Source organism: Parasteatoda tepidariorum, chromosome 1, assembly GCF_982258835.1.
Source record: "Parasteatoda tepidariorum strain Cologne lab strain chromosome 1, Ptep-v5.0, whole genome shotgun sequence".
Classification (NCBI taxonomy): Eukaryota; Metazoa; Arthropoda; class Arachnida; order Araneae; family Theridiidae; genus Parasteatoda; species Parasteatoda tepidariorum.
The window spans coordinates 112,603,775-112,629,067 of record NC_141755.1 but is presented as its reverse complement, the minus strand read 5'-3'; the positions used below and the strand labels follow the sequence as shown (position 1 = coordinate 112,629,067).

Sequence of the window (25,293 nt, the reverse complement as noted above, 5' to 3'; positions counted from 1 at the left end):
ATGCCATCCCCTCTGCAGAGGATCAAAATTGCGATGGCGTGTCTTCGGATCGTCCTCAGGGATGTTTCCCAGACAGTCACCAATAGCCCATTGCGCAGCTCTAGTGCGACGTAAATGAACAACAACCATGTAACGCAAATTCTGGTTAGTTCAATAGTTCAATCAAAAAATGTTTCACGAAGGCTAGTTTGTCCTTATGCTTAATCCAGAGCCGTGATGGCTCGGCGAAAGAGCCTCCCAATGAGGTGAGCCGGGTTCGAATCACAGCTATTGCTGGTCGATACGAATTCCGCATCCGACTCGCACCGATCACAGTCCTGACAAAAAATATCCTCAGTGGTAGACGGATCATGGGTTGGAGTTCCTTTGCCGTCAGATTCAACACGAGTCCTATTAGAGCATCTATCGAGAGACCCATATTGGAATGTCTATGTTTTGTAATGTTTGTCCTTAATGGCCTATATCGGCAAATATAAGGACGATATTGACTGAATAATGAATATGAATAGGGGTCTGTTTAGAAGAAATTTGGGTCTGTTAACGGACCCTTCACAAAATGATTTTTCATTTTATCGGACCCTTCACAAATTTGTTTACCTTCATTATTGTTTTGTTAATCGAATAAACCCTTCCCAGGGGAAAAAAGAAAGATGGATGTAAACGAATTTAGTTTTATCTTCGACAGACGCTTTTTCCACTATTCGTCCGAAATGAATATTCTGCGCTCAGCAGTATAGGCTAAATACCAAATATTTGTATGGTGCATCTCTAATTTAGAAGCAGCAATCGATGTTCATTTGTGAAAATTTAAATTCTTTTATTACAATTTTGCAGTGTTAAGCATAATCTTGTATCTATTCACAATTTAAAAACTCCTTGAGAAAAGTTTTTTGCAATAACAGGACCCTATTTGCACACATTCTTAAAAGCAGGACCCTGGTTGAAAAAATGTGACTTAACATTTATTTTATATTCATAAATTACGAGTCATTTTTTCGAAATTTTACAAAAACAAGACCTTTTACAAAATGTCTGGACAGACCCCTGATAAAATATCGGTTAAATCTGGCAATTCTATCTAGAGTCAATATCGGAAAAATAACTGTCCTTTGAACCCTTATTGAGATAAGATTCATGAGTATTGATCCAAAGAGGGCCCAAGTTACTTTGCATGTATGTATATGTGTATGTGCATACATATGTGCATGTATATGTGCATGCATATGTGCATGTATATGTGCATGCATATGTGTATGTATATGTGTATGTATATGTGCATGTATATGTGTATGTATATGTATATACATAAATAAGGAATTAATGGCATAGCTAGATTTTTGTCAGGGAATGATAAGTTATTGAAAGAGAAAATTTTTTTAAGAAATATGTCTTTTTTAAATGTAATTACATGATGTTAAAAAGAGTGTCATTATTGTTGCAGGTGCGAGATGACGCCCGGAAGAAACATCCTTGTCTCACATCATTCGACAGATTACCCATGGCTGAAAAGAGATATGACACAACATTAGCTTTACAAACTTTAAAGTAAGATTCTAAAACCATTTATAACTTTTTCACTTCAAGCTTATTAAAGCAGATAATTATTTCAAGATCTTTGTTCATTTTCATAATATATTAACTGAAGAACGAAAGAAATATTTTGTCACTACATGAATGAGGCGTTTTAATCGGATTTTTTCCCCAAGGGATTTTGCTTATAACTACGTAAATAAACTATTAAATTTGAAAATAACGAAAGAAGAGAATCTCTTATGTAGTCACCCTACATTATTGATTTGTCTGATGTCAGCTCAATTTGCTTTACTTTTTTTTTTCGTTGAAAAGAAAGACATTTCTTGCTGTCGGTGGTTCTTCTTGCAGTGGAAGTATTTTTTGCATCCTTTATCAGTACCAATTTTCAACCTTAGGCCTAGATTGAACATTTAAATTATTTCTCAAAATAGTTTTTAAATATATTTCTGATAAGCCACTTTTTTTTGTCAAAAATTTTTCAAGAGCATATTTTGGACTTTACAATTCGAAATTTCATGAGTTATTTTAATTCATAGAAGAAATTAATTCTTATGAGGAATTGTGTTTGAATGACCTAGTTACATATTAATTGCGTGTAAGAATTTTTCGAGTAATGCTGGAGATGCGGGAATTTAAACTTTCGAAACCTTTCCTATCTAAACAATTGGGTTTAAACTGCGGCTGCCCCCTCCTCCATTTTGAGAGTTTAATAAACTAAATTCGACAAAGAAATGTATGTTTATTCAGAGAGAGTGCTTTCTTGTGTATAACTCGGAAATATCATCTGCCTTCATTAATTAGCATACATAAGACTCGGATCATTAAGATTGAACGTGATTGATTGTATGTGAAAATTCGATCATTGGATGAAAGGTTATTCAAGAGTTCGTTTCTTTTCTTCTTAATTTTGCTCACTTTTTTAACACTAAGATATGAAACTCGAAGCATTCTACTGAAATACTTCAATTTAGAATCCATTTCTGAGTTATAATTATACATATATTTTTGTATTTATTTCAGAACTATTATGTCTTTAGGATACCACATAACTGTTGACAAACCTCCAGCTAGAATTCGTAACATAAAACTTCCAAACCAGTAAGTAATGATTTTTCATGCTGAAATATGGTTTAATAAGAAACCTAATTTTAAAATTCAGAGTTACTTTTATTATCTGCATCACAGTATCTAAACTTTTAATGCTGAAATTAATCTAACAAAAATCAAAGTAACTCCTTCATTAGAGTAATGCTGTAAACTGTTCTTTACTATGAACAAAAGGTGTCACGCAGAGTTGAAAATTATTTAGCATTTATTTATTTTTTTGCAGTCTTCAAGGGTTTGAAAGCTTTGAAATGGGCAAATGTTTAAAATTGTAGTGTACGAGGGTTGCTATTTATATTTCTGGCCTAATAATGAAAAACAAATATGTAGGATCGAAATTGGTTTTATTGTTTTTCAAAATATTCTCCATGATGATCAATACACTTTTGCATGCGTTTGAACCAATTTTCAAGGCACTTTTTCCAGTCCGATTGAGGTAACTCCAAAACATGCGTTTTGAATGCATCAATCGCTTCTTCGGGGGTCGAAAATCATTGTCCACGTAATTTATTTTTGATGTGTGGTAATAAGAAGTCATTGGGTGCCAAATCAGGGCTGTACGGCGGAAGTCCCATCAGTTCGATCTTTCGCTCCGTCAGAAATGCCTTTGTTTGACTCGATGTGTGAGAGCTCGCATTGTCATGATGAAGAATGATTCGCCTGTTCTTCTGCTTTTTTCGAATTTCTCCGATGACTTCTGGCAAACAAATGGTCGTGTACCATTCAGAATTGACCGTCCTGCGTTGCTCTAACGCCACTGTTGCCACAAGACCGTTAATGCCGAAGAAACAGGCAATCATTTGTTTCGATGTGCTTCCTCCTCGAACAGCTTTTGTTGGTTTTGCCTCGTCTTGGAAGACCCATACAGTTGATAGCTGTTTTGTTTTCGGCTCATATGCATAGATCCATGATTCGTCACCTGTGTAGATGTTATACACAGCCTTTGATGTATCTTGAACGTATTTTTCCAACATTTCCTTGCACCAATCGACACGAGCCTTTTTTTGAGCGTTTGTCAGATTATGCGGGATCCAACGCGAACGAATTTTTTTTACGCTCAAATGTTCATGCAATATTTTATTGATGCTAGTCATACTAATGTCCAAAGACGCCTCTATCTCACTGTATGTCACATGGCGATCTTGCTTTATCAGTTCACGCACAGCATCGATCTTTTCTGGCACAACAACGGATTTTGGACGACCTGCACGGGATTCGTCCTGGACCGAACATCGACCACGATTAAATTCGTTATACCAATTTTTTACAGCGCTGTAAGATGGCGCTTTATCGCTGAATAAAGAATTAAGTTCATCGAAGCACTCTTGTCTTGACAATGCACGTCGAAAGTTATGAAAAATAATGGCACGAAAATGTTCACGATTCAATTCCATTTTTTGAAAGAGAAGAACTTTTTAATTTACTGTCAACAACACAAATAAAGCTATAATGGTAAATCGTCTGCTGAATTTATGTTTAAAAATATCAAACTTTCGATTAAAATTGTCTGCGGTCGCCTAGCAACACTTACTGTTGCCAAGGCCAGAAATATAAATAGCAACCCTCGTATATACCACTGCAAAATACAGTTCTAATTACAATCCCAGTATATAAGACATGTTAACTCGATTCTATGATGGGATACCTTTTCTTAGATGAAAGTTGACATTGTAGATAACTACACACATTGACCCACACATCATTAGAAATTATTTTTACACATATTTAAGTTCTAAACTAAAATATGTGTATTTAATATATGTAATTCATTTATGTTCGGAAAGAGAAATGGAAAAGCAAAACGTGAAGAATTGAAACTGGATTACTTTATACGGGTCCATGAATTTTGTAATGGTGATTTTATTTATTTGAAAATATTCGCGATATCTAATATCCCCACAAAATATTTTCGAAAAGAGGTCAAAATACAAACTTGCTAGTGCCCAACCATGGCCAAACACTCAATCCCGTTTTTACAGACTCTTAGAACGGTATAGTAATGTAACGCAACTTATACGGTTTTCTTTATTTTTTAATTTTTATCAAAAATCTCAGAAAGCAAGCAATAACGTAAGATATGCATTATTTTTGCTTAATGTTTCTGTCTTCGCAAAATCGAATTCAAAAGCTTTCTTCATTTGCATCACACTTATGAAAGACATTTTGAAAAATTTAAATGTTTAATGCTTAATTAAATGTTAATGTTAAAAGTTTAATTAAAAACACAAAAAACATTTGACTTACTTTTTTTTTACATTTTCATTATAAATATTTTGTTAATTATGAAAATGATTTTGAAGCCTGTTAAAAAGCATTAACAACACGCTTATTGTATATCAAATAAAAATTTTAGTCACGCCGTATTTAACTGTTTTAAGGCGTAAGCCCTGTTGAAAAAATTATCAATGCAGTTATCCTCAAAGTTTCAAAATTTTCCCTTCAAAACGCCTCTTTATTTATATTTTTTTTAACTTTCATACACGTGATTCCGTTTAAGTTCGAAAGCCGTTAATATGCACTATACTTATCTGATATGTAGATTTATTAATTTTTTTAAAGTGCAAAATCAGGAGTTTTCCGCTAAAATGCACTTAGATGGTACCGTTATAGTTCAAAATTTTGTTTCTCTCATTCCATCACCTCATTTCTTGAATATATGACTGCCTTTAGATATTGAAAAATAAATAAATGACATCACTTTCATTGTTATAAAATTTTAAACCATTTAATTCTTGGTTTTTAAAACGGTTGATGTTTTCCGAGGTATTTGACCCCTTTCTATACTTTTCGGATACCCTACATGTTTTTATTACTTATAAAAAAAAATTCTTCAATTTTTAAAAAACCCATTAGGCCCTTCCTTCAGTCCAATGGATATAAGCCAGCTCCATTGGATCTTCATGCCATTACATTGAACAACAAGATGGAGGAACTGGTTGAACTTTTGGCTGAGAACACACACAATGTCTGGGCTAAAGAAAGAATACAGCAAGGGTGGACTTACGGACTCAGCGAAGTATACTCTCTCTTCTTCTTTAACACTACAACATATTCTGATAGTTTCGTTTAAATAAATCTATCATTCAATTTTTTTTTTCTCTTCAGAATAGTGCCTTAAAAAGGAGCCCTCACCTAGTGCCTTATAGAAATGTCGACGATGCCATCAAGAAAGCCAACAGGTATTTCATTATATGCATTACTTTGAATTGACAGAAATGGGCTGTTATTGACTTTCACCAATGAATGTTGACCATCAGATAGTGGATTTGTTAAATGTCCGAAATGTAAACTAGGTCTAGTCATTGCCCGGTATACACTTGCCGGTTTTCTCCAGTGTAAAGTTTAAAGGTTCACTGCCACTGCCCGGTATGTTTTACATCAATTTTTTTAGATGCATCAATTATTTCAAGTGACCAGCATGCACTTAACCGGTATTCCGAAGGCGTATGTTTCTCCCAATCTATCCTCTGCGGATATTAAAATATCGAATAACTAGAATAATTTCAACGAATAAATGAATATCAAATCGGATATAACAAATATTTCGGACATTCACCAAAGCTAATATGATTGTTGACATTCACCGGTGAAAGTCGACATTCTCTTGATTTCTGTCATGCACGGTAATATATATATATATATATATATATATATATATATATATATATATATATATATATATATATAAAAATTCAAATTCAAATTCTTAAGTCAAAATTATTAAACAGGAGGTAGAGGAATAATTTTGATGTTATTTATTGGAATTATGATTCAGGAAATTTTAAAAAAATTCTATTAACTTGGCCGATATTGAAGCCCGTCTAAGAAGGCCTGGACGGTGAACAATTTGGGTATCATTTTCAATATTTATTGGGATTTTGTTTTCATTTTCAAAAAATGTTTTTTGGGATTTTATAGGCAGATGGCAGCACTTGGATTCTATTGCTCTTTAATTTGTTTATTTGCATCTAGGTGTCGGCCGTCGGCACTCTATTTTTGAGCTGATTTGGAATATTTAGAAATTCATTTTCACTTTTTACTAACTGTAACTGTTCATCTTTTTGATTATTTATAATGTGCTTTGGGGGCGTTTCATTGTAGTGTTTTCTATATTTGTGACTCTCTTGCAAATTTATGTGACTTTTAATGTGGTAATTATTATTATTCTTTATGCTTGTATTATCATTAGGGGCCTCGGGGCACTGTTAGTTTTGGCTTTGCCACTAACAACAGAAAGGCTTCTGTGTGTTTGCAGACAGTGTGTCCCCTGATGAAGTGCTGCTCTGTAAACACACAATTTTATATTAATATTATTTTTACAATATTATTAAAAAAAATTTAAATCATTTTTAAGTACTTTTATATTGTTACTAGTATACACACATAATATATAATATACATGTATACATACATGTATATATAATAATAATATGTATGCATGTGTGTATACGTTTACGCTTGTATGCATATATATATATATATATATATATATATATAGATTAAAAAATTCGCCATTTTATGCTATTATTTAGAAGACATAACAAAAAAATTAAAATCCTGTACAACCTGTGAATACTGAAACTTTACAAGAATGTAATCTCTTAAGTGTACTGGAAGCATAAAATATTTCGTCATATACGCTTTTTCTTTTCTTCTTATTAATCTTTTATACAGCATCTTGCACAATACAAAGTTGGGTTTTCTCATAGCATGAATTTTCTTTTTCATTAGTGATATTCTTTTTTTTCTGGCGGAAATGGAGAAAATGTTGGAGTAGTTATTTTCCCCTCTCTATTTTATTAAACTGCTTCTCAAAAACACGCAAAATATTTTTTCTTCTTTGGAAAGAACTAGGATGATTTTTCAAGACTTGAGACAAAAACTTATACTTACAAATATCACATTATTTTCAGAAATAGATGCAACTATAAAAACGTTTTGCATTATTTATATGTTGGGACCAAGTGTAGAGTTAAATTTGTTAATTTCATGAATTCAATAAAACAAATTCTTATTTATGTATCTAATTAATAAATCTTTCTAAAACAAAATAAGCCTAAATTACTTTTTTTATTTTTTAAATATTAAATTGAAAAATAATGAATGCTAGTCAAACTTGTGGGGGGAGGTTTGGTCCTCCGTCCTTAGCCGCCAATATTCGTATAGTGGTGGAATTCATGATTGTTCATTTAGGCCGTTAATAAAAGTAAATGGATGAAACAAAGTCTCCAGGAAATTAATATGAATCGTGAATATGAAAATCCAATTTATTAAGCAATATTTCTTGAAGATTATAGAGAATGGCCATCAATACAAATCATCATGATAATTACAAATTATCAAAAATAAATCCCTTGAAGGGATCAAGGAAATATAACTTCCACATCAAGAAGTTTTTGTTAGCATTTTTGTTACGATTGCATATCTTTTTAAAACCGTTAGGATGACTGAGACAGGAGCGCCCCAAAGGGGACTCCTTGTCACCACAAATTTTGAATTCCAAGTGATTTTAAATATTCCCATCGGACGTAGAAAGTATGGGTAGGAGATCCATAATTTGGCGATTTATCATAATATGTCATAGCCAAAACAAAGCCAACCAGTATATCAATATGGGTTTAAAAGAATTCCTTGGCGATCACGAGTCGCCCACAAATTTATGAGAATTATTACAACCATGCAACCGAAACATTTAGCCGTTGGAAATTTAGACTAAAAAGTTATAAATAGATTTTTGTTTTCGATTAGAGGCGACAGTGAATTAATAAGTCTGAATAATAATGAAATAAAAAGTATCCGTTGCATTGATTTGAAAGAGATGAAATAAATATTTTATGTTCGTTTTAAAAGATTAAGTCTTTGATTTATTTTAAATATAATTCTTTTAATAAAAAAAAAAGCTTAAGTAATAAGAGATATTTAAAAGATAGGAAATAAATATGTAATGCCAATTGTGGCATCACAAAACTGTTATGAGAAAATAGAAGTTTTAAAGAGATACATTTTTTTCCGTCGCATATACAGATAATTATTTAAGAAAATATTTTTATTTTTCAGTTCTGAATTAACTAAACCTGAGTTATCGAATTTTTAAAAAGTCGTACAGTTAAAATTCTCAGAAACGTAATTCTCAGAAACTATTAAACTGATTTCGATCAAATTTTGCATTTTGCCATGTAAAACTTTAATAGGAAAAAAAATTATATCTTGCAATTCAAGTTTTTTGCAATCACTACTAAATAAAATAATATTTACCAAAATGTATTTTTTGTTTGGAATTATATTTGGACAAATGGATTTTATAATTGTGTGCAAAAAGTTTACAATTCGATTAAAAAGTTCTCGATGTACAGTGAAATATGCAAAATAAAAGAATAATATTAAGGGGTTCAAAGTTTGGACCGCTCTTCTGACCACACTATTGGGGCCATATTTCCCAATACGCGGGAAATTATCCGAATCCATCGAACAAAAGGAATGTTTATTCGGACAAAAGTACGTTTTCGTGACTGATTTCGTAACGTGAAATATCGTGTTTGCCAACTAATTAGCGTATTTGAGGTCACCTCCTCTAACCATTAACAATGAGTCCTAGAACGTAAATTCCGATTATTAGATCAAACGTTATTCAGGGTGGTCGGTCTTTTGTTTTGAACACTGCACTACAATTAAGTCATAGCTTATATTTTGAAACTTTTTGCCCAAACGATGAGCAGACGATTCAATTTTTCTGAAGTTGCCATATTTGTTTACCTTCCAATTCATATCCAGTCTTAACTATTAAAACACTGTTTACTTATCTACTTTTATCCCTTTTTGATACTTTCAAACCATTGATTTTAATCCGTTACTTTCTACGATATTTTATTGTCTCGTCTTAACCATTTTATGCTCTGTTAAGGATATTCTCTGTTTATCATTTTTAAAACTTTTGAAACCTGTTTAAGTCTTTTAGGTATTAAACTTTTAAACCTTTTGCTACCTTTTTAGCTTTTATCCATTTCCATTTTAATTTATTACTTTTAAGTCCCTTTTTAACTATCATTTTTTAGATCTTTTTATGCTCATGCTTTATCAATCTCTATCCTCTAGTTTTCCGATCACCTTGTGGTGCTTTTAAAATTTATGATATGATGTTATAAAATAAGGGCTTGGTTCGCTACCAACAAAAAAACGACATTTACTGTTGGTAATGTGTAAAACTTCATTATGCATTATCCTGTAACCAAATTCCTGTAAATGGATGAGATGCTGCCATGAAATGTAAATTTTAGCTGGTTTTTAATAAATGCCATGTTAGGGCTTTTCCGGGGCTGCAGCGGGGGGGGGGGGACTGTCGAGGCGATGAGTTCATCAAGCATTCCCGTATATATATCTGAAATATCTGTATATCTGTATATATCTGAAAATACAGGGGATGGTCGGGATAAATCATTCCTTACCTTCCTATTCATTAAATAAAAATTTCAGAGCTGCGATGGCTCAGGGGATAGAGCGTTCGCCTTCCAATGAGGCGACCCGGGTTCGCATCCCAGTCGACGCGAATTCTGCATCCGGCTTGTACCAATCATAGTGCTGACGTGAAATATCCTCAGTGGTAGACGGATCATGGGTTAGAGTCCTCCTGCCCGTCAGAAGGAGGTTTTCGTGGTCTTCCATGTAACGCAAATGCAGGTTAGTTCCATCAAAAAATCTTCCACGAAGGCAAAAATTCTCTCACTACTTGGTTCAGTAGTTCCCTTGTCTTCTGGATGGGTTCAAAATGACAAGGCTACGGAGTTGGACACGAGTAGCCGTATACCCTAAATTGGGTAGCGTGTTAAATGACGGTTATGAAATAAAATTATAAAAAATAAAAATTTCATACATGGAATTACTTTAAGCAATTCCCGAGCAACCAGTGATAAAATAGTTAGTACTCGAAACTTTTGCTTTCAATTGGTTAGTATTTCGCGAAACTCACGCAAAAACGTTTTTTTTTTTATTTTTTTTTTAAGTTTATTCATTTAAAAATTAGTAATACCTCTCTAAAAATTACCGTCCCTGTGGATATGTTCCCCCCCCCCAGAGATTTCGGTGCCTAAAAACTGTTGAACTACCCTCTAATCCAACTGCGATAATGTAGTAGTTTTTTTTCTGCGTTTAAATGTTAGCAATATTATAGATGTGTGTGTTTCTGTATCCGACTAGGTGCGGAAGCTTTTTTTTTAAATTTTTTGTTATGTAATATTATTTGTACATTTTATAAAGCATCATAGCTTAAAACTTGCTACTAAAGTAATAAAACAACGATACAAACGTAAAAATTATTAAATATGATACATTTTTGGTAAAAAATCGGCAAAAAAATGGAATAACGCAAAGCGCTCTAACACAAAATGAATTCACTATAATTAGTTTTCCTTTTACAGGTATCATTTTACGACATAGGAGAAGGCAATGACCCAAAAACTAAGAAAAATCTTAAAAATTTAAAAAGTTATAAGCTTTTGAATGTTGCAACACAAAAATTCTTTAAATTTTTGGGGTAGCAATTAAGAAAAAAACCTCTAAAATAACAATCATGCTATATGCACATTTATCAGTGGGTCATTGCCTTCACAAAACATTAATTAATAACTGTGAAAAATTTCAACTTGATTATTTAGTAAGTTTTTAAGATATAATGTTTTACGAATGCTAAATTTACTCAAATAGATTTTTCAATAAACGTGTTTAAAGTTTACATTTCAAGTCTTTTGTGGTATATATGTTGCTAATATTATTCTAAAATAATTTCATTTCTAGTTAGCTGATCTTCACAAATAAAACAGTTTTAGAAACAGAAGTGCGTGGAGAAAAAAAAACTAGCGAATAAAATAAAAATTTAAATTTTTGTCAAAATTGGCGTTCTAGACCTAGTCGCAAATGCAATGTTAATAAATTGGTTTCCTTTTTTTAATGTCTCTGTTACCGAACGAAATGAAGAGAATGTCGACGAATGTCAACAATCGCTTTGGTGAATGTCTGAAATATGTGTTATATCAGATTCGATATTCATTTATTCGTTGATATTATTATATTTATTCTATATTTGAGGATGAGATTAGGAGAAAATCGGAGTACCTGTTGAATGCATTCTGATCAGCTGCAATCGACCTTTGACGTGTAGGGCACTGAACAGTGGCACTTCACTAGACCTAATATAAATTTCGGACATTTGTCAAAGCGATGGTCAAAATTCACCGACAATCATTCATTTCGGTCACTCCTAATACAATCGATCCTATGTATTTCACTTAAACTTTTTTTGAGTAAAGATTTTTGCTCAACAAAAAATACTTTTTGTTTTGTTTTAAATTAAAAAAAGAAATCTTTTCGAGTCATTTTGTTTACATATTTTCCTAATCAATTCCAGAGACACTGCAAGTGAAACGGTCCGGACCCTTCTTACATACGGATACATATTAGATCCTCCATCGACCGAAGCTCTTGAAGGTTTGTATTCTCATAGTTTGAATGGAACTAAAACTTGGAATGCTTACTAATGGTTTTATTTTTTTTTAAATTATTGAATTTCGTCACAAAAGCTTAGAGTAGTGGTTTTCAACCTTTGTACCATTGGTTCAAATCACAAATTTGTAAAACTAAAACTACAAAACTCAGTAGCGCGACAGAGGGCCAAAGCCTAATGTGCCTGTAGCGTTTCTACTACTACAAAATTACAATTTCAATGCAACTCGATTCTATGGCTTCTTTTCATAGAGGAAGGTTGACAGGGTCGATATCTACTGTCCCCACATGTGGGACCCGGACGTGTTGCGACCGTGGCAGAAACGCCCACTACGATTTGAACACGCCTACTTCAATGGATGGTCCACACTGAACAGTTGACTTGCTACTTGTGACTGCGACATTGCCCTTCTCACGCTGTTGCTTCTCAGTCTCGAGCACACACACCGTATACACTCGACCGGCAACACAGGAGCGGCCACGATCGTGAACTTAATACAGCTCTCGCGATAAGCACTTAAAAGGTACGATGACCTTACTACAGCTCTCCCGGCTTCTCGCAGAACAGCAATGAATCAACTAGTGGTATCCGTTCATCGAATTCTATCCTAGATATAATTCTGGTGGCCGAGTACTGTAGTGTATCTATCACTACAAAAATACAATTCCAATTCAACTCGATTCTAGGGTGGCATACCTTTTCATAAACGAAGGTTGACATTCTCTATATGTACTGTCCCCACAGTGCCCATCTCAGTTTTCTTGACCTTTGGCTCTGGGGTGGAGGAGCAGATGTTCTGGTAGGGTGGTCAGCAGAACGCGTAACCCCAAGTATGCTTGGTACTCCTTTTATCCACCTCCCACCAAAGGATCAAAGCTTGAGTCAATCGGTCCGAGAATCGAACCCAGAAACTGTGGCACGAGAGAGCGAAGCCACAGGGAGACACTTCTGCAAAAAGAAAATAAATTTGGGTTTATTAATAACTATAAACTGCAAAATATACAAGTACACTGGGTAAGTCAAAATGAAAGTTTCAATATCATAAGCGCCTTACGCAAAGTGTAATTAATGTATTTATTAATCATACATATGTGCAGAGAATGTGCTGCTGTTACGATACTATTATTAAATGAGCTATCCCAAGAAACTAAAGCGGTAAGATTCAAAACTTCATTCGCTTTTAAGAAAATATACAAAACTAAAATGACTGTCGACATGTTTCGAGAATGACCAGACTTGAAAGAGAAGAAACAAAAGTGATTTGAAATATAAAATGTAAAGTTGCCAACGAAAAATGGAAAAAATAAAGGTGAGGAACAAAACAAACGAGCCCAGGAAAAAAAAAAGAAAGATTGAAAAACAAAATAATTAAAAATCACGGAGGGGCAAATCAGGGACTATGGAAAATTGGCGAAAAAGGGAATTCCCTCAGGAATTTGCCCGCATTACATAAACATTTTTTTTAAAAAAAATAAAAAAAAAATTGTGTGATGTCAACATTTTATATTTAATTCAATGATGAAACACGTAGGAAATACCTATAAGAATTGGCATTTAAGATGACGTTTAATTGAAACTATTCTATCGTGAAAGGGAGTGATTGAAGGGTTTTTATTTGCAGGGGCGGTGGGTCAGAAAGACCAGACGAAGTACGATCAAAGAACGTACAGAGCGGAGTCAACGTACGCCGTAACGAGCGGGAAATGGTAAGCATGGTTCATTGACTTGTGTTGAGAATGTATTAAACGAAGTAAAAACAATATCAGAGGGAGTTGGAAGCTGTCGTCATTAGGAAAAAACATCTTTAAGACAATCTGAAAAATTATTTTTGCTTCAAACGTAATTTCTAACACCCACTGAATGCGTGATCTTGTATTTATCGTTTCAGCAATTGAATTTAGATATTAAATATATACTCTGAAATTCATTTATAGTGTGAACTTCTACTATCCCTCAAAATTACCTCAAGCAACGAAATCATCCTCCCTAAGTAACCATTATTTTCGTAACTGCGTAGTGTTAAGTAAAGGAAAGTTTTTCCTCCCTCTTTAAAAAATCTAGTTCTGTTTTTATATAAAAAAAAGATTAGAATGTTTTTTTTCATTAAGTTACGTAATTCTGTGCTGTATAAAATGTTTTGCATGAGTGTATCTTAATGGCAAAATAGGGTGGCAAATGTTTTACACCAAAAGTGTGTTTTGGTGTTTCACGACACCAAGAATAGTTCTTTTGACGCTTTTGAAGGAACCACTTTTGAATGTGAGTGATTTATAATAAGATATAATGCGCAATAAATTTATGTTTACGTTACAATTTAAACAGTTTTTGGGATGCAATTTAATTCTCAAAATAAAATTAATTTGTAAATCAAACTTACGCTACAGAAAATACTAATAACGAATTCAAGTTAGAGCCGGATAGAAATGAAACATTGTTATAAAGTTATTGACAGGAATTTAAAAATTAAATATAATTATCCTTAATAACGTGACTAAAATCATTTTGTGATGGCAAACTTCTGTTTCTGTAGAAGTATTGCAGCACAAGCCATTTCTTATTTGATTTTAAACTGACTATATTCGAAGTAATTGTTGTTTTGGAAGTAAAAATAATTCACAGAATGATTCCCGTTAATGTCTCCGTTATTGGAGTTTGCGACACGTTTGAAGTGTAAACGTTAACTTGAAATAAAATAGTTCTTCTTGTGTTGGGAGAGTTTTTTGCAGTGTGCATAATTTTGTTGTCACGCAGGTACTTCGAGTTTGAAGTGATGACCCCAGGATCTGTGAAAGTGGGCTGGGCCACTCTTCCCTTCATTCCGTCAGTGGAGCTGGGTGGAGACGATCACTCTTGGGCCTATGATGGACATTTGGTACTTTCTTTTACACTATTTATTCTTAGTAAGACACAGGAATAACTGACAGGTCAAATAATACGCATAAATACAACCCATGTCGATTAATATTACATTGATATCGGTAGTTTATTACAATCATTATCAATAACATAACTTATCAAAAAGGATACATCGCTAATTTTAAACATAACCATCGTTATTGAATACTAAATCTATGTGAATGTTGATACATTTCATTTGGGTAACGGAAATATTGACCGAAATAAAAGCAATACCAATTAGTGAAATTGCGAAAACGCCAGTCACCAAAGTTACGCACTTAGTTTCAATAAACATACCCTTCTCTGACAGATGCCACAATAAGAAGAAAAAAAAATATGTATCTATTCACAGAATGAATGCTTTAAGTTAAAAGTACCCATTAATTACTTCCCCCAAACGTGAATTGATACTTCACATTCCCTATAAGTGAAGAAATTGATTATTTGCTCAGAACGGAACGATACATTTTTGAAGATTTCTCGCTAATTACGCTTTTTACATTTACTTATTGACATAATTTTTCAATCCATTAAGATAATATTTAGATTTTTACTTCCATCATGATAAAGGATTTGCTACTATCAAAAAAGTAAATTATTTTTTAAATAGGTCAAGATCAATTCCTTATACTTTTATTAAAAAATATTGGACTCTCATTAAGTCTTTAAAAAATTGTTCATAAATAAAATGCATGACAAGAAAGAAGTAGGGAAAAAGAACACTATTTTATTTAATCTGTATTTTTGCCCTGTATTATTTGTTTTGTTGAATTGATAAAATGGAGATGTTTTTAGGGTTATAAATACCATGGGGGTGGTACAGAATCGTATGGAAAACAATGGCAGGCCGGAGATGTTGTCGGATGTTTATTGGATCTGAACGATCGAACAATAAGTGAGTGAATTATTTAACACCAGATCTCCAGGGCTAAAGAGAATAGAAGGGCTAGTTCACTCCGCTCTGAAGCTACAATTGACGTCACTGTGTCCACAGATCTCGGAGATCGCAAGCAAAGATATTATGATAACTTCGCATCTTTCGCTTTGTAAAAATAAGTTCGACTTTTTCTGGTTATTAGCTTTCAAACTTTACGTAATTAACACATTATTTCCGTTCATAAACATAGTTAAAAAAGCTTTCTTGGCCATTATATTAAAAAAAAATACCATTTTAAACTTATAAAAATGTTTTACTAGTTGGCGAAAATGACACTATAAATACTTTATTTTAAAAAGTTCAGTTTTAACTTTAATTATTAAGAAAAATGAAAGCATATATCGACGTATCTACTTATTCTTTTATAACAATAAGTTGAGTTAAATTTAGAATCCCTGATTTTAAAATATGCCGTTAATAGCAATTTGTTCATACTTAATCATAAGGAAACATCAACCTTAAACGCTAATTACTGAAACAAAATAATAATTTAGGTTCATAATGACATTCGAAATATTACAATTATTTATAGATATTTAAAGTTACGATGATATAATTTATAGATATTTAAATTTAAGAAAATATAATTTTTGAAAAAAAATCATAAATATTTAGAATAACTACATTAAAAAATATATAATGAAATTAGGAGAATTCCAACTATATACTATATATTTTATTTATACTTTTTATTTACATTTTAATTTTTTTTTTTGACTTTATCCATTTTTTAATTTTTTTCACCTGCCTTTCTTTTTGAAGTAACGAGGCGGTTTCTATTTAGATAATGAATTTTTATAAAAGTTCTTAACGACAGAATAAACGTATTACTGTTTTATATTAACTGTGTCATTTCGGAATCCATTCTTTACATAGTTGTTCATTTACTTTAGGGAACACTCGGGAAATTATATTTTTTCCTTTTGTTTTTCTATCAAAATTTTTTCAAGTTGCAATCGCGCAAACTGGCATTTTGATAATAGTTTTAAATTCTTGTAAATTCACTGCAAAAACTGAGGAAAGTCATTATAGAAAATAACAAATGTCTTAGAATATCTCGCAAAATGAAATGCTCCAATATTAGTTAGAGCTAATAAGGCCGAACGCTCCGTTCTTGAAGTAAAAGTGCGAGCTTTGTGCCTAAGTGACGTCACTAGAGAAAATAGAAGGATTGGCGCGGCGAGAGCTACTTCAAAGGAGTGAACCAGCCCTTCTATTCTCTTTAGCCCTGCCAGATCTCTACGTCGAGCATCCATCCTGAATAATAATTTCTCTTTTTTTTTGTAGGCTATACCCTGAATGGGGAACTTTTATTGGACAGTTTGGGTGGTGAGACAGCATTTAACGACATAGCCGCCGAAGAAGGTGACACTATTTAATTTCATTTGAAAAAACAGACTATTAAAAAATAAATTTAAAGTCAATTCCAACTTTAATTTAGTTACTTTTTATTAAATAATTAAAAACTTTTTTCTCTCCTATAAAACTAAAATGAATGAATTAAATTTAAATAATGAACGTAATATTTGAAAAAAACTGTATTAACACCAACTGTCATAAACTACAAGTTTAAAAAAAATGTAAGTTTAAAAAAAGTTTACTTCAAGTTTAAAAAAAATAGGGAGAACTTGAGTGGATGTTCAGAAATTATTTCATGAACGATTGAAAATTTGAACAAGATATATAAATGCATATAGGAAGAGTGTGAACTAATAGTAAGAATTGAAAAAAAAAGAGGCGCGTGGTATGAGACATCTATAAAAGTATAAATTGGGTGAAGTGAACCACACACGCTGTCACGTAATGTTCTTCATTGAATTTATCTCACACAGCGAATAATGAAATATTTAAATGTGCGCAATAAACTATTTTTTTTTATTCAAATAGAGCTTTAAGTTAGAAATGATCACTGATGTTATTTTTAAATATGTGAGAACTCAATCGCTTATAGTAAAATTTAAAACAATGACTAAAAGGTCTGGTTTCTTAGGACAAGCGCCTTATCTGGGCGTCAGCGGGACGTCAACGTCACGCTGACGCCAACAAAATACTGGTTTGTTAACTCAAGGCCTGGTTTCTTAGAACTAGCGCCTTATCTGTGCGTCAGTGGAAAGTTGACGTAGATCTGACGCCAAAAAAATACTTTTTTGTTAGCTCAGCGTGAGCAGTCGGTCCAACGCAGACATTATCTCTCATTGCGCGTGCGTTAATAATGTAAACAAATATTTATTTTGAATTTGTATTGATTTTGTTATTGTCGACCAGTGTTTTAGAGAACAAATAATGACTTTGTCCAAGAAAAAACACATTACAGCTGAGCTAAATGAAGAGTGCTATGTTTAATGAAGAAGCTATGTTTAATGTCAAAATCAAAATCTTGGCTGGGGTAGACTATATTTGAGGGTGCCCCCGCCAAGTGTGATCGCGATTGATCGCCAAGCTGGGCGATGCTAAAAACCAATCGTGATTCTGAGTGGTTTAGATTTTAATCATGATTCTGATTTGTTTAGAATTTAACGTTGTTTTTAAATGAATTTTTAAATGTAATTTCAGAGATTCCTTAGTTCTACTTTGGATACCGGCTGGTAAGGTTACTTTTGCTTCTGGTACTAAAAATGAATACTATCAATAAGATAAATCTTAAGTTTCTGCACGATTTGAATAACAATGGAAAAAAAGCAGTGATTGACTGGTGTATGAATGAAGGTTTAATTAGTAATATATATAAATGTCCTGTTTGTGGGTTGCCATGGCGTTCCGGGCAACCAAGTATGGCGCCAAACATAAGTCGCCAATTTCGCCAAGGGGCACCCTCAAGTATATTTTTCCCTCATGGCTGATTTCAATGTGCAACAGGATGTTGTCCGCCATTGCTTCTGTGGTTAACGTCACGTTGTAATCCAACTGCAGTAGAGTTGGACGGTGATTGTAGTTCAAGATGAGCGTTCGATGACGTATTCTATCAAACTCACAAATGGACCAATCAGAGGTTAGCGCTGATTTCCAGCTGACGGCGTCCTGTCCTAAGAAACCAGGCCTTAACGTTTAACGAATCAGAAAATTCCATTTCGTTTTTCGCTCATCCCTCTTTAATGACTGAACTTAATATTTGAAAGAACTGTATTAACATCAAGTGTCGTCCAGTATAAGTTTTACAAAAAATGTATTTGAAATTGAGTGGATGAATAAGAAAGTATTTTTTATCAACGATTGAACACTTGAACAAGATATTTAGGGAGAGAGTGTGAATTGAATTAGACATTACAAAGTTAGATGATATTTTAGCCCAAATGTTGTATACATAAATTATGAGATGAGGTGAAAATGAAATGATGTTATTTAAATAAAAAAGGTATCAAATTAGGAATTTGTTTCAATTATTTTAGTAGAAGCTCACAAAAGTGTAACATATTTTCTCTAAACTTAATTCCCATCCACGAGTGAGTGATTGGACACATTTTTATTTCAGGTTTTGTTCCCGCTTTTACACTCGGAATTGGACAAAAAGCTAAGCTTGTTTTTGGCCAGGATGTGAACCATCTTAAGTATTTCACCGTTTGTGGTCTGCAGTCCGGATTCGAACCTTTCTGCGTGAATATGAATCGAAATATGACTTTCTGGTACAACAAAGACGAGGCCACGTTCGTCAACGTCGACGAATTGTCCGAATCACCTATTGAAGTGGGTCGAATCCCGGCAGGCACTGGGGCTCCTCCAGCCCTCAAGATCTCTCACAGACTGTATGAGACAGTTGACAAAGTGAATTACGAATTTGTGAGACTTAGTCTTCCAGTCACATGCAACGATGAGTATATTGAGTAAGTCATGGTATTTAACTTCCCAATTTCCGTTTTAAAAAAAAATACTTCCCGAGTTTAAAATTTTATTTAACGCTAAGCATACCATAACCCAGGGGTTGCCAAACTTTTTTGATCGTCGACACCTACATAATTTTTCGAAATCTCCATCGACCCCCTTTAAAAGTAATTTTCTGTTAATTAAAATAAAACTCTATTAGATACTGTGTTTGTACATTTATTTTATGATTTTGAACATTCATTAAAATAATAGTACATAGTGTAACAAAAGTTTTATGAAAAATATATTAATGTTGAAATTTAATACCTTAATATTTATGAAATAATAAGTAATTAGAAGTAAGTAGAAATAATAAGTAACTACGGATTTATTGCTTCTTAATGACATGGGTGTGTCTGGTGTTTTTTTTTTTTTGCAAGGTTCGTTATATTGGGTTCAAAATTGGTCAATTTTAATCTTAAATCCCCTCGAAACTCCACATTTAATTTATTTCTGTTCTTAGTTAAGATTGAATTTACGTGACTGAAACCGGCTTCAACCATATAGGAACTTGGAAATGCTATCATAAATGGCTGAGCTATTTCGTAAAGTTGTACATATTTTTGCATTATGTTTATATTTGTCCAAAATTTGCTTATTGTTAAATTTTTAAAAAGCGTCCTTGCTTCAAATTCCCATAATAATTCAGCAAGCTCATCTTGTAGGTTGATGCCCACGTTTTCAATTTGAGCAGAAAATGGCACAATAATCCAATCAGGGATGTCAATGTTTTCCAAATCAACAAAACGCAGTTTAAAATCGTCGCCCAATTTTTGAAGGTTACCTGTATATATTTCCAAGTCTTCTTCTTTTATTTCTAATTGTCACATATCTGAAAAATACTGATAATCCTTTGACCAATCGACCCTTCCTGTTCGGATCGACCCCCATTCGACCCCCTGGCTCAGATCGACCCCCGCTTATGTTAAATAGACCCCTGGGGGTCTATATAGACCACTTTGGCGACCTCTGCCATAACCGGTCGAATGACCGTTTAAGAATTTTTGCATCGAAAATGCGCTTATCATCTTATCGTTTTTGCACATTTGACTTCATGACTTTTTCTAACAATTATATACAGTTAATAGTCAAGTATTATTCTTATTTTGTATTTCGTTTGTTTCGAATAATACGTGTCGTGTATACCTATTTCCACCACAACCGGTCATTTGACCGGGAGAACAATTCATTGCTTTATAAGACGATCGGATCAGAAATGTGATGCGTGTTCAACGTATAGCATTCGATGAGTTGCACATTTCTGCAAAGACTGTTGCGTCGTTAGTTCAATCAGAATAAATGCGAATTCTCCACTAAAATTGCAACGTTTTAGCATTAAAATTTTTTTTTTCGTCCAGCAAAACATTAAGGTCTCGCAAATATTTGGGGGAGAAAATAGCGTGGAAAAAATTTACCTCACTATTTACGCAAATTAAATCATAAAGATAAGGTTGATTTTAAGTATTTTTTGCAAATGTTCAAAGAGAAAAAAATAGTAAAATAATACTCATACATGGTGAATTAATGATGGCGAGGGAGGCGGACCACTATTTATGAAATAGAAGTTGTTGCTAACTTATCCCTCTCTTAAGAATGCATTGTCTTCAACATTCGGCATAGTTGAAATAATTTTGTAAAAATATTTTGATGAGTTTCGAATTTAATTGAAATTTATTTTCGCCATCATTAACTTCAGTCGGAAACAATATAGATTAAGCCCACTCCTGTAATTTATTAAAACAAATACTCCTCCAGATGACCGTTACGAAGATAAGTCACTGAGGTTAGGAAAGTTTCCTCACTCTTTCATAAATGGGTATTCATTGCATTCTTTTTTTCAGTGAATTAGGTAAAGCACGAAACTGGGAAGAGATTCGCCGCCGTCAGAGAGGACAGTTTGGAGACAGGTCTATTCGACATCCAGGTATTTATGAATTAATTGTATGGTATCAAAGGACTTACTTAGTATACATTTATGGATGCCTGATATAAACCCTTAATCAAAGGACTCATGTGGTATAAGTTTTATTTAGAGCTACAGAAGTCAAAATTTGTTCGGTATCCATCGGTTTTCTACCTATTTTTCTTGCATTTAGTGTAGAATGTTATATTTATGAGTAAAATGTTAATCAGTTTTTATTTTAAAGAATTTTTTTTTTAAGTAAACACTCTTTTTTAAATTACTTTTCAGCAAATTTAGAGCATCATATGCTTGAAAGTGGATTTAGTCTTTCAGACGTCAAAGGTAAGGATTTATGCTTTTAAGATGAACTGCAGGACAAGCAATTATTTTGCTGTCCATACATCATCATATCAAAATATTTAAAAATTTTAATTATATTTATAAATTAATAATTAAAATTAATAATTAATAAATTAATACTTATAAATTTCCATTTCATATATATATATATATATATATATTCCTGCTGAAAGTAATAACTTAAAAGACGATTATACAATTGAAAACGTTGAATATATTTGTAGTCGCTTGATATTTCAAACAGTAAGAAAATAACAGATAAAAAAAAAATCCAAAGTTGTGTTCTGACAAAGAATAAAACGGCGACATTATATAGAGTGAAAGATACGGATGATACAGAACTAACTATTTTTAAACTCGTAATATTATCCAAAAAAGTTATCATAAATAGCCTTTCTGCCTTGACTATCAATGATGAGGATTTGTCGACGAATTTAGATTCTTTCATCGTAAAGGCCGTTATTAAATTGTTCATTGTAAAATAACACCTATATGGATATTTTGTTATGGGAACATACAGAAGCCTTTATCACGAAATGCAACAACTTTTGCCACAAATTAGAGTACAGCTAGCCAAATGAACTACGCATTTTAATATGTTGCAAGATAGTTGGAAAAAAGAGAAAGGTTTCCTGTGAAGCCTTAACGCAAGTCGTAGGTGTTATTTGGGATGCGAGCAATAATGTGTTTTAAACTAGTATACGGAGAAAAATTTGTCAAGTGTCTAAAGGACCAGCAACAAAATGTTTAATTTTGGTATCTAAATTTGATGATCCTCCAGGTCTATTTCCTTCAGTTATAGTTGTTGTGAAAATATGACTTCACGATACGTGGCTTAGTGGAATCCAGAGAAAAGAACCCTTTGCATAAGCGTGGAACAAGTGGATCCATTACCATAATCCATTACCATGGATCCATAAATCCATTACCATGTCTGAACATTCCAAGGAGGATTGTTTCTTAGCAGAATTCCGACATTATTATAGCGATGCTTCAGCGATGCTTCGTACGCTCGCCACACAGAAGACAATTCTACAAGAGTCACTCTAATACAAACTCTCAAAAAACTTGCCCCCTCCCATCAAAAAGGTCACATTAAGAAATTATATTAGAATTAGCAGGTTGGCGTAACCGCAATTTGTTATTATGTATTTTATACTTCTGAATTTCCATTCGTTTCTAAAATTGTAATATCAAGTGTGTATATTCATCTGTGATTGAATATTGAAGCCTTTCTTTCAAACAGATTTGGAAAGAGGTTATGCAGAAGATGCTGCAGGAGACAGGGGAAGAACAGGAAAGCGTCACTCCATGGACTTGGCAATGAATCTCGCAGTTCCCCTCGGTCCATCCGATCCCTCCAAGCTGAGGTCAGCATCAACAGAGAACATCCACAAGAAAGAACTGGAGAGTGGCACGGAGAGCGATGCAGCCGGAATGGAACCTGACAGGCCAAAGAGGAGAGGTCGTTCCCCATTCCGTTTCTTCAAAAAGAAGGAACCTACCCAAGAGGCTTTCTCGGATACCGAAACTGTTCGACCGCCTTTGGAGCAGCCGGCAGGACTCGCTGCCCAAAGGTCGATACGAGTGTCCACTGCCCAACTAGTTCCCCCAACGGTGCCGGATCGTGTCCCGACAGCGGCCAGAAAGCTTTCGAGGATTCCGACGGAGGTCACTCCTCCTGACGATGGCAGTGATTACTTGGATTCCTCTTCTTTGGACCTTATCGACGAGTACTTTTATGCTATTCGAATATTTCCCGGACAAGAACCGAACAACGTGTTCTGCGGTTGGGTGACAACCACTTATAAGCAGTCTGATACAATTTTCGAAAATAACAAAATTCGTAAAGTCATCTTCCAAGGGTTCGAAGAGATGCAGGAAGTGTAAGTAACAACCCAGATAGCAAAATAAGGTTTATTTTAACTCATCAAAAACCTATCGGCTAAAATCCACCTTGTCCCGAAATTTTAATAGACAATGCCATTTAATCCTATCGCTAGTGTGACGTCAGCTAAAAGTGTGACGTCAGCTAAAAGTGTGACGTCAGCTAAGTGACAATACCTTTTAAAAAAAGCTTTAAATAATAATTTTTAATCCTTTTAGGATGAAAGGTTCGCAATATTTTTACTTTATTGTAAAAAGGCTTTTAGTACAAACATTTTCGGGGCGATAAAAAGAAATTTCGGACACACGGTTGCCGTAAGGCAGTGTTTCCCAAAGTGTGGTACGCGTACCCCTAGGGGTACGGAAACAGTTTAGCGGGGGTACGCGTTCTTACGCAAAATATCTTGCAGCAAACGAAAATTTCTAAAACTTTTATTTAAAAACGAAGCTAGCCATGAAAATTCATAATTACATATTTTTCGATTGGCTATTTTTTGCAAAGTTAACAGTTAATAATTAGTGGTGTCAACAGCCAGTTGTGATTTTTAATTTTTGTGTAATTTTTTATAGTAATAAATACATTAATTTTTTTATGAGTGGTACACAGCGTTACGAAAAACTTAGAAAGGGTACACAAAAGTCATAAGTTTGGGAAACACTGCAGGTTACATGCTTTCTTGGACATTTAGTGTTACAATAGCACTGAAAAATGAACACCTCTGATATTTTGAAATACTATTTTGATTTTAAAATATACGCATCTAGATTGCAGAGTGTATTACGTGCTCATGAGAGGCAGAAATGTCTACAATCGGCAGATTCACATTGCTTTATAAAAATGACAAAATAAAACTCTTATTGGTACCAGACATAAAAAATAAAATTCCTTCCACTTCTTTTAGTATAATATTCGGGAAATTTCACAAATTTACGTTAGATTCAGTACGCTGCCTTTGTAAGATTTCAAGAAAAGGTGCATGCAATTTAACTTTCGAACACAAAATAAAAACAAACATTTACAATGGATGTGGCATAGGATTCAAAATGTTTTGCTCTACTGGGGAATATGTGAGCAGAAAAATTGGGTAGCTTATAGATTTTGATGTATTCAGCAATAAAGAATGCAGCTTATTATTATTAATATTAAAAAAATATTATTGAACTACTATTGATTATTTAACTTTTTTTTAACCAAATTTTATAGTTAGAATAAATAAAAATTATAATTTCAAAATAGCGAAAATATATCTAATTTTTAATGGAGTGAATTCCATTAGACAACCATAATGTAAAACAAAAATCAATAAAATTATTTTTTTA

General features: G+C 33.2%; 1 protein-coding gene across 13 annotated transcripts in view; it reads left to right on the top strand.

Annotated features, from left to right (window-relative positions):
• The window catches only part of RyR (Ryanodine receptor), a 286,011-nt gene that overhangs the window by 75,274 nt on the left and 185,444 nt on the right, over nt 1-25,293 (top strand). For 12 of the 13 annotated variants that reach the window (XM_087150450.1, XM_087150444.1, XM_087150445.1 and 9 more), the window contains 13 exons: nt 1,442-1,545; nt 2,554-2,631; nt 5,491-5,653; nt 5,743-5,816; nt 12,035-12,114; nt 13,752-13,836; nt 14,882-15,002; nt 15,824-15,923; nt 17,253-17,330; nt 19,435-19,783; nt 21,665-21,747; nt 22,015-22,068; nt 23,333-23,972. In XM_087150450.1, the coding sequence (XP_087006576.1) occupies nt 1,442-1,545; nt 2,554-2,631; nt 5,491-5,653; nt 5,743-5,816; nt 12,035-12,114; nt 13,752-13,836; nt 14,882-15,002; nt 15,824-15,923; nt 17,253-17,330; nt 19,435-19,783; nt 21,665-21,747; nt 22,015-22,068; nt 23,333-23,972 (2,009 nt within the window). The remainder of the gene's footprint in view (nt 1-1,441; nt 1,546-2,553; nt 2,632-5,490; nt 5,654-5,742; nt 5,817-12,034; nt 12,115-13,751; nt 13,837-14,881; nt 15,003-15,823; nt 15,924-17,252; nt 17,331-19,434; nt 19,784-21,664; nt 21,748-22,014; nt 22,069-23,332; nt 23,973-25,293) is intronic. The other variant, XM_087150436.1, reaches the window with a different exon arrangement.